Source organism: Procambarus clarkii, chromosome 23 (genome assembly GCF_040958095.1).
Source record: "Procambarus clarkii isolate CNS0578487 chromosome 23, FALCON_Pclarkii_2.0, whole genome shotgun sequence".
NCBI classification, from domain to species: Eukaryota; Metazoa; Arthropoda; class Malacostraca; order Decapoda; family Cambaridae; genus Procambarus; species Procambarus clarkii.
The window spans coordinates 21,938,356-21,948,355 of record NC_091172.1 but is presented as its reverse complement, the minus strand read 5'-3'; the positions used below and the strand labels follow the sequence as shown (position 1 = coordinate 21,948,355).

Genomic DNA, 10,000 nt, shown 5'->3' with positions numbered 1-10,000 from the left:
GATCAGCAGGTCGATGTCTGGGTGTCTGGGTGTACTACACTCCGGCGCCACGCATCACAACACAAGGGAGAGCACACCATCACTACACCCCACCTTAACACCACCGAGGAGTATCACTAAGTGTAGGATGTCACTGTGTACAAGTATCACTGTGAAAGGGCATCGTTGAGTAGGGGTATCACTGTGTAGGGGTATCACTGTGTAGGGGTATCACTGTGTAGGGGTATCACTGTGTAGGGGTATCACTGTGTAGGGGTATCACTGTGTAGGGGTATCACTTGGGTGAATGATGTCACTGGGTAGGGTGTATCACTGGTTTGGGGTATCACTGTGTAAGGGTATCACTGAGCAAGTGTATCACTGTGTAAGGGTATCACTGGCTGGGGCATCACTGGTTAGGGTGCCCCTGGATAAGGGTATCACTAAGGGTGTCAATGGGTGGGTGATTCACTGTGATGTAGAAGGTATTAAGGGGAAAAAACATCAAAGGAAAAGGTCGTCACTGAGTGTCCCTGGGTATTATGGCACCACTGGTTGTAGACTGTCACTGTTTAGGGGCACCACTGGTTGTAGACTGTCACGGTTTAGAGGCACCACTGGTTGTAGACTGTCACTGTTTAGGGGCACCACTGGTTGTAGACTGTCACTGTTTAGAGGCACCACTGGCTGTAGACTGTCTGTGTTTAGGGGCACCACTGGTTGTAGACTGTCACTGTTTAGAGGCACCACTGGTTGTAGACTGTCACTGTTTAGGGGCACCACTGGTTGTAGACTGTCACTGTTTAGAGGCACCACTGGTTGTAGACTGTCACTGTTTAGAGGCACCACTGGCTGTAGACTGTCACTGTTTAGGGGCACCACTGGTTGTAGACTGTCACTGTTTAGAGGCACCACTGGTTGTAGACTGTCACTGGTTGTAGACTGTCACTGGTTAGGGTCACCACTGGTTGTAGACTGTCACTGGTTAGGGGCACCACTGGTTGTAGACTGTCACTGTTTAGGGGCACCACTGATTGTAGACTGTCACCAGTTAGGGTCACCACTGGTTGTAGACTGTCACGAGTTAGGGGCACCACTGGTTGTAGACTGTCACTGTTTAGGGGTACCACTGGTTGTAGACTGTCACGAGTTAGGGGCACCACTGGTTGTAGACTGTCACTGTTTAGGGGCACCACTGGTTGTAGACTGTCACTGGTTAGGGTCACCACTGGTTGTAGACTGTCACTGGTTAGGGGCACCACTGGTTGTAGACTGTCACTGTTTAGGGGCACCACTGATTGTAGACTGTCACCAGTTAGGGTCACCACTGGTAGTAGACTGTCACTGGTTAAGGTCACCACTGGTTGTAGACTGTCACTGTTTAGGGTCACCCATGTACTAAATGTTATTGTTGGGAGTAGGGGGGAGGAGGTAGAGGGTGTGTGTGTGTTATGTCACTCGGTGGGGTGTAAGTGGGGGGTGATGTGGCAAGGGGGGCGGCGGTGGGCACGTGTGTCTCGGACGAGGGGGCAGCGGGCACTGGGGCAGGAGGCGGGGCACGAGTGGTGGCAGGAAGCATACAAGTAGGGGGGGGGTGTGGGGGGGTGGGGCGAGGCCAGGTCATTACCTACCTGTGATAGGGGGCGGGTCAGTGTCTGTGAGAGACTCCACTTGAGCGAAGAAGGTGGGCATCTCCGAGGTGGTGACCGGGGTGTTGAGGCAGTCCTCCACCGGCCGGTCGAACACTGACACCGTGGCCAAAGGTGACGGGAGGCACTCGCCACCTTTGTCGAAAGCGTCAAAGCTCACAAAACTTAGTTGCATGGTCGAAGAATCTGCCATGGTGGCGGCAGACAGCGGGTCCATGCCGTCCATAATCATGGTGGAGAAGTTTAAATCGTCGTCACTGGACGTACGCGAATCTTCAGGCTGTGGGTTTGATAACCCCGAGCCTGATATGGTTGAAGGTGGCACGCGCAAGAGGCAACAGCGAGCCCCAAGCGACCACGAGTCTTCCAGTGGAGCCAAGGTGACGAGCAACTGGCACCTCCGTCTCCAACACTGCCACGATACTCACTGAGCACCTCGCGCGTTTGTCCCACCAGTTTTATGAATGGGACCAGTGCAGCTAGCCCAGCCAATCAGGGCGAGGCTCCTCTCTAACTCGTGACGTCACTGTGATGTCACGCGCGGTGTTCTCCGTACTCAGAGAGCGAAAAGTCGATAAGTTGCAAGTTATTCAAATTCTCAATGCGCAACAGTACGCGGCGTTGCTGCGGTGTACTATTTTACCCTTAGCAACACAAGCAGTGTAATAGCAATCAAAACCAAATCATATTTAACATTTTTCAAGGTGTTTGTCCGCCACGTGCAGTTGAAAACGCGAGCGGCGTGTGGCTGCCACTACGTCACTTCACCCCGCCGCCCCATAACCATATTTGGTAACCCGACTCAGACCCGAGCGTAGCCGAGCGTGTGACGTAATGCCCGCCTTTATTTGAGTTTTGCTTTACATCTTGACAATAACTGTGGCTTAACTAACCGGTGTATGGCACCTCTAGTTGTGCCAAAGAGTGCCTACTTACTGCCGGACCTGTGCGGCGAGCAGTGCCATAGCGCGAGGCAGTGTTAGTGGCAGCTGCCCACAGGTACACTGGCGCGGGCGGAGCCAGCCACCACCCCTTATACCTGACCAAGTCACGTGACCTGTAAGTGGGCGTGTACACAACCCCACGTGGGTGCCTCCCTCCCACTGGTGTCTGCCCACCTCCACCACCTGCTTCTTTCCCATTGGTGTCTGCCCACCTATACCCCCCCCCTGCCCCCCCTACCTCCCCCTACACTTCCTCATCTACCACCATCCCACAGGTGTGTACCCACCTACTACACCACTACACTGGTCTACCCATCACCACCACGTACATAATCACCCCAATGGTGTCTACCCAGATCTACCCATGATCACAAGTCGCATGGCATCACAGCGTGTACATAACCCTGGGTCAACTTGGGTCCAGAACAGGGCGCTCCTGCCTCTCACAGTTGCTGGACCACTGTGACACGGCCTTAGATGCTATGGAAGACAAGCAAAACGCTTTGATGCAATTTACACAGATTTTGCAAAAGCTTTTCATAAATGTAACCACTGTGTTATTGCACACAAAATGAGCACAAGATGAATTATTGACAAGGTAGGGAGATGGATCTTTAAATTCCTAACGAACATAACCCAGTGTTATAGTCAACAATGTAAAATCCGGATCATTCATCGTGAAGAGCTCAGTCCCCCAGGGTACTGTGCTTGCTCCAGTACAGTGCCCCAGGGTATTGTGCGTGTTCCAGTACAGTCCCCCAGGGTACTGTGCTTGCTCCAGTACAGTCCCCCCAGGGTATTGTGCTTGCTCCAGTACAGTCCCCCCAGGGTACTGTGCTTGCTCCAGTACTCTCTCCTCCTCACACCGGTCACAGACAAACACACACACTACAGTACCGTATCATCCAAGGCAGACACTACTAAGACAAGTTCCACCTCCGTCGCCAGAGCAAAAATAAAAACTATGAACAAGAACTAGACATAAAACACAGACAAACCGCACTATAGAAAATAAAAACAATATGACAGATTCTGGAGTAATGATGACGGAAGACCTTACTTCTGAAGAACACAATAAAGTAGCTCTCACAACTGCAAGACGATAACAAGAAAGTTCCAGGCGAGATGCCAGCCAAACAACGGTACTCTTTAAGGCACTAAGTGCTGACTAGGGTGGAGCAGTGTTGCCCACTAACTGCCCTCTTCAAGGCTGGCAACTGTTGCTGACCTGGAGAACGGACAGTGAACTTTCACTGCCTGAATCCATTAAATATAACTTCTAAATAATTGGGGAGAGCTTAAAAACTTTCAGCTTTACTCCTTAGACTTGTTGAGTTGGTGTCTGGTGTCTTCTTCTGATAATTACTTTACTCCCCGGAGCGCGGGCGGGAGATACGTGATAAACAACCCGTCCTCTTGTCTACATAACACGTCTGGCCCTTGTACACACTATGTGGGCCCTTGTACACACATAGTTGTAATGGACGATTACACAGGATTTGGTACAATTCACGTTATTGTCTGAAAAATAAAGCTAAAAATCCAAGCCTTAAATATTCCTAGGCCTAGTATAGCACATATATGTACTATATTAGATCTCAGATAGCGTGTATTAGGCCTAGGAAGGTTAGGTTAGGTTACGGTTTCCTTTCCAACGTCAGTACAAAAACCTTTTCCGGTTTGTCCAAATTCAATAGTACCGATTTCTACTTTCTATTTGCATTTTACGTCCATATACGATGTCCCTCATCGTTACTATAAGCACTACCTGCACAGGAAGATGGGTTGTAATAATTTACACCAGTTATGCTAGTATGACTAGTTCCAAAGGCATGGCAGGAAGTGCAAAATAGACTCGTTAAAGAGCAAAGGTGCAATGGGCACGCTGATAGACGGTTCTATCAACATCAAGGACCCTAGACGTGTTAACACACTCCCTCGGAACACAAGGGGCATAACTAACCGACGTCATTTATGGGGGAGTTTAAGAAGGAACTTTATAAACATCTCTAAATAACATGTGATCAACCGGGAGGTGATTCATCAGACTGCGAGCAGCGGCGAGTAACTGCCTAGTTGACCAGACCAGACATGGCCAACTCGTCCTGAGACCAAGTCCATTCCATATTGCGGTTGACCCCAAAGACGCATTCATAAAAGTTGCAACCCGTTCTCGCACTTTCTTACAGTCAATATTGACTTATTAAATATGTGCATATGTGACATACTAATTTATTGTGAATATTTTAGTTTACCTTGAAAAGCTTCATAGAAAACACCGACCTTACCTAACCTTCTTAGTATGTTAAGATAAGCATCTTATTGCTTCGTAATTACAATTATTACTTAACCTATTATAGGTATAGGTTAAGTAATAATTGTAATTACGAAGCAATAAGATGCTTATCTTAACATACTAAGAAGGTTAGGTAAGGTCGGTGTTTTCTATGAAGCTTTTCAAGGTAAACTAAAATATTCGCAATAAATTAGTGTGTCATATATGCACGTATTTAATAAGTCAATATTGACTATACGAAAGTGCAAGAACGGGTTGCAAAGTTAATACGCTGTTCATTCAAAATAGGAATTTTCTCAAATATAAATTAGCATTATATATATATATATATATATATATATATATATATATATATATATATATTTATATATATATATATATATATATATATATATATATATATATATATATATATATATATATATATATATATATATATATATATATATATATATTAGCGTATTGTGAATATTTGGCATTGGTTAGGTTAGGTGTTTAGGTTCTGTTGTAGATTATTTGTAGTATGTGGGTGAAGCATTTACACCAGCCCGTCCTCGACTCAAGTCCATTACATCCAGCGGTCGACCCCACAGACGCATTCATAAATTTTAACATGCTGTTCATTCAGAACAAGAATTTTCTGAAATATAAATTAATATTATAATATATTAGCATATTGTGCATATATAAGCATAGGTTAGGTTAGGTTAGGTGTTTAGGTTCGGTTGGCGATTATTTGTATTTGTAGTACGTGGGTGAAGCATTTATAGCGATGTGGTTCGAACAAAACTCGTCAGTGAAGCACTTGTTCCGGAAGTGTTCGAACGAAATCAGTTGTGAGTCGTGTGTAAACCGTTTTTCATTCATAAACAGGGGGTTTGGCGGGTGCATGGAATCACTTTTGGATCTTTGTTTGGAGGACGGGCTGCATGTCAGGATGTTAACATGCACTTGAAACTGAACGGGTGATAGTACCGACCCTTGTGGAATTCCACTCACCACCCAGCTCCTATAATACTATAAGCTTTGTATTCCTTTATGAAAACACTTGTTTACCTTTGTCACGTGGAAAGTGGTAGTAAACACTTCTCTTAGTTTGAATGGTATTCACTTTTTTACGAAAGTGTGCATCTATATATTTACTCAACAAATTGTGTCTGCCTGCCTGCCAGCCTGCCTGCTTGCCTGTCTGCCTGCTTACAAGCCTGCCTGCCTGCCTGCCTGCCTGCCTGCCTGCTTACAGGCTTGCCAGCCTGCCAGCCTGCCTGCCTGCCTGCCTGCCTGCTTGCCTGCCTGCCTGCCTGCTTACCAGCATGCCTGCCTGCCTGCCTGCCTGCCTGGCTGCCTGCCTGCCTACCTGCTTGCCTGCCTGCCTGCCTGCTTACCAGCATGCCTGCCTGCCTGCCTGCCTGCCTGCCAGCCTGCCTGCCTGCCTGCCTGCCTGCTTGCCTGCCTGCCTGCCTGCTTACCAGCATGCCTGCCTGCCTGCCTGCCTGCCTGCCTGCCTGCCTGCCTGCCTGCTTGCCTGCCTGCCTGCCTGCCAGCCTGCCTGCCTGCCTGCCTGCCTGCCTGCCTGCCTGCCTGCCTGCCTGCCTGCCTGCCTGCCTGCCTAAGAGAAAACGGGATAAATGTGACGGTAGACCTCCAAGCCACAAAGGGGGAAACACTACTATGTTTGGTTACTTGGCTACTCTATCAATGGTGCACTTCCCAGCTCCCCACTCCTTTTCTCCCAGTGGAGGGGAAAGCTATGGCATTATTGAGCACATGAATGAAGAGGGGTCTTGGCACTGTTGAGGGGGGGGGGTCTTGGAACTGTTGAGACGGGGAATGAGAGGGGGGGGGGGTGTTGGCACTGTCGATCCAGGGAATGAGAGGGGTCTTGGTACTGTCGATCCAGGGAATGAGAGGGGTCTTGGTACTGTCGATCCAGGGAATGAGAGGGGTCTTGGTACTGTCGATCCAGGGAATGAGAGGGGTCTTGGTACTGTCGATCCAGGGAATGAGAGGGGTCTTGGTACTGTCGATCCAGGGAATGAGGAGCCTTTTGGCACTGTCGGGCACATGAATAAGGCCAGTGCACAGACGAAGGGTGGAATGAAGAAGTAAGTTAACAATTAGAGGAATGAAAGCACATGTCAACCCCATTCCTAACATCTACTCATATTTCCACATTCTAACCATATGCCATATGAGCGCATTAGCTTGATCTACCTATATGCGTTCGATTTATCATAAATAATCCACCCAAACCTACCAACACACCCATTATACACCCACACGTTAATTGCATACTTAGATTCCAATCATCTATATATTCCTCAGTCATCTACCATACATAATATACCCGCATGTCTACCGTCTACCCCGACGTCTACCATCTACCCCACACGCCTAGCATCTACTAGCATCGTCCCCTACGAACCGACATCCTAATCCTCCAAAACACAAAGCCACGTGCTATTTGTTTACCTTTGTCACCTGTTGCGTAATGGGCGGCAGCAACAGCATGAATGGAGCTGAGGGTGACGTGGGTAGTAATAGTAAACACTCCCGTCGCTATGAATGACGGCAGCTTGTTTGTGTGTTACATTTGTGTGTGTGTGTGTGTGTGTGTGTGTGTGTGTGTGTGTGTGTGTGTGTGTGTGTGTGTGTGTGTGTGTGTGTGTGTGTGTGTGTGTGTGTGTGTGTGTGTGTGTGTGTGTGTGTGTGTGTGTGTGAGGTGGTGGTTGGCAAATGAGAATTATTTTCGTTGATGCAAACACACGCACATCCACATCCATCCATATTACATGTAAACATGCGTGGGTACTCAAGACTGTTGTGGGTGTAAGAATCTGGTGTTGTCTCTTGGCTCTGGAGACAAGAGCGTCATTTCAGGGGCTGATTTGTCAGTCACAAGGGACTGTGAGGGGGTCGAGGCTCCCCTCTCTGGCGTCCGGCGGAGGTGTAGCAGGGGGGGGACATGATGATAACAGTACACAATGAAGGACATGATGATAACAGTACACAAGGGGGGGGGGGATAGAGAAACTTAACAAAGCTGTTCACAATGAGACTAAGTGCCAGGAGAAGTGTTGATAGCAACTGGTGAAGCAAGTTAAGCCACAGACAAGCCAGAAATAACATTGCGGCGGTAAAGGCCGACCATTAATTAACATGGCAGCCTCTTCATATTTTCCTGAATGAAAAGCATTTTACACAAGACTCGCCCTAGTGCATGCTCAGACTAAGGTCGGTCATTCTGTCCCTGTCCGTCCACACAACCCCCCCCCCTCACACACACACACACACGAGGGGCTGCAGTTCCCTGACGTCAAAATACCGAACCAATTATTGACAAGCAGTGACGTCATGGTTATAGTGCCTAGTAAACACGAGAACCATCCACACACACTCACACACACACACACACACACACACACACACACACACACACACACACACACACACACACACACACACACACACACCGAGTTATGAGGACTGGAGCAGGAGTGAGAACACCAGTACAGCAGTATAGGATGAAGAGAAAACAGATTCTTCAGTCACCATATCCTCCGAATAAACAGCACGTTTTAATACTAAATGTAATAAGTACATTCCTGACTATCGGTATAGTACATAAATGCACTTAATCGCCAGCATCGCACCAAGATATTGTGAATATTAGAGTTTACCTGAAAAGCTGCATAGAAAACCCCGAGCACAGATGACCTTGGGAGTGTAGGAGGACAAGCATGTAAAGCATTTATTGCTTCTTAATTACAATTAGAACTTAACTACAGCTATATTGATATTACAATTTTATAAAACTAATAAAACAAAACTAAAGACTTTCAATAAATTATAGAGTAACTCTGGATATTTTTAAATTTTGTATAAAAGTCTCTATTGTTCAATAAAACTGAAAAATATTTTTTTTATATTTAAAACTTTTGGGAGTATAGTGTTAAACACGAAAACTTTAACCTATAAATTTTGAGTGTATTAACCCAAAATTAGGAAAATATATGGATTGGTAAATGTAACAGCATAATGAGTAATGTGTATCTACTATGCATGACGGTCAGGCATGTTCTTATTACGTTTAGTATTGATACATACTGTCTAGTTCGGAGGAAGGGTTGACACAGCAGACGTGAGACCAACACCTTGAATGTGCATGTCTAGTATGGAACCTTCACCAGAAAAAGGACCCGTAGAAACTAGCAAACAGTCCAAAAAGTATGTAAGGAGGCTCGTTCCAGAAGTGAAGGGATTGAACAATGAGGAAAGACGGTCTTTGATCATAGAACTGAACCTTACCTCACTGGAGGAGAGGAGCGATAAGAGAGGCGTGATAACAACATGAGAGATTCTAAGGGAAATTGACACAGTAGACAAAGCCGCTGTGTTCAAAGCTAGGAACAGCAGAACGATGTGTCATAGATGAAGAGTAGACATAAATGAGCCAGAGACGTCGGAAAGAACTTTTGTCAGTGTTAAAGCTGTCAATAAGTGGAACAGCTTAGACGTGGAAGTCGTTGAATTAATTCAAATCAATTTTGTTAATATAAATGTGATAGCGTGAGAAATGGGTCAGTGGGCTTCTAAGTCACACTGGCCTAGCGCTTTCTCCTGATAAACACCTCACCTTACAGCAACTAATTACTGAATCACATTGAAAACAAAAATACTTAATTAAGAGGAAACCTTCGGAAGGTTACTAATTATATTTAGCTTATCTCTTCCCTCGTTCCCTTTTGGACAAATATGTTTCCCCCTTCCACCTTTCCCAGTCCCGGGACGACGAGAGCGGCCTACCCACGTGCTGACGTCACTATACCCTTCCATTCAGACACGAGTGCTCCTCAAGGCGGTGTTTGTTTACAAAATAAGTTTAATGGGATAAGAAGGTCCTTGGTGTGACGTCATGTTTACCTTGTCCAGGCCGCCGTGACGTCACACTATGTTTATACCATCAGCTGTAGCAAGGAAATAATCGGCTGTGTGAAGAGCAAGATATCTGATAGTGACGCTGTTGGGAGCCGGGGAGGGGAGAGGGAGAGAGGGAGAGAGAGAGAGAGAGAGAGAGAGAGAGAGAGAGAGAGAGAGAGAGAGAGAGAGAGAGAGAGAGAGAGAGAGAGGAG

The 10,000-nt window shown here is 46.7% G+C and overlaps 2 protein-coding genes across 2 annotated transcripts in view; one reads left to right on the top strand and one right to left on the bottom strand.

Annotated features, from left to right (window-relative positions):
- LOC123763875 (early growth response protein 1-like) overlaps positions 1–2,629 on the bottom strand; it is a 38,278-nt gene extending 35,649 nt beyond the window's left edge. Inside the window, exon 1 of the mRNA XM_069329943.1 lies at positions 1,611–2,629. Coding sequence (XP_069186044.1) covers positions 1,611–1,860 — 250 coding nt within the window. The 5' untranslated portion in view covers positions 1,861–2,629. The remainder of the gene's footprint in view (positions 1–1,610) is intronic.
- The window catches only part of LOC138367764 (golgin subfamily A member 6-like protein 22), a 13,603-nt gene continuing 5,461 nt past the window's right edge, over positions 1,859–10,000 (top strand). Inside the window, exon 1 of the mRNA XM_069329718.1 lies at positions 1,859–2,008. Within this exon, the coding sequence (XP_069185819.1) occupies positions 1,859–2,008 (150 nt within the window). The remainder of the gene's footprint in view (positions 2,009–10,000) is intronic.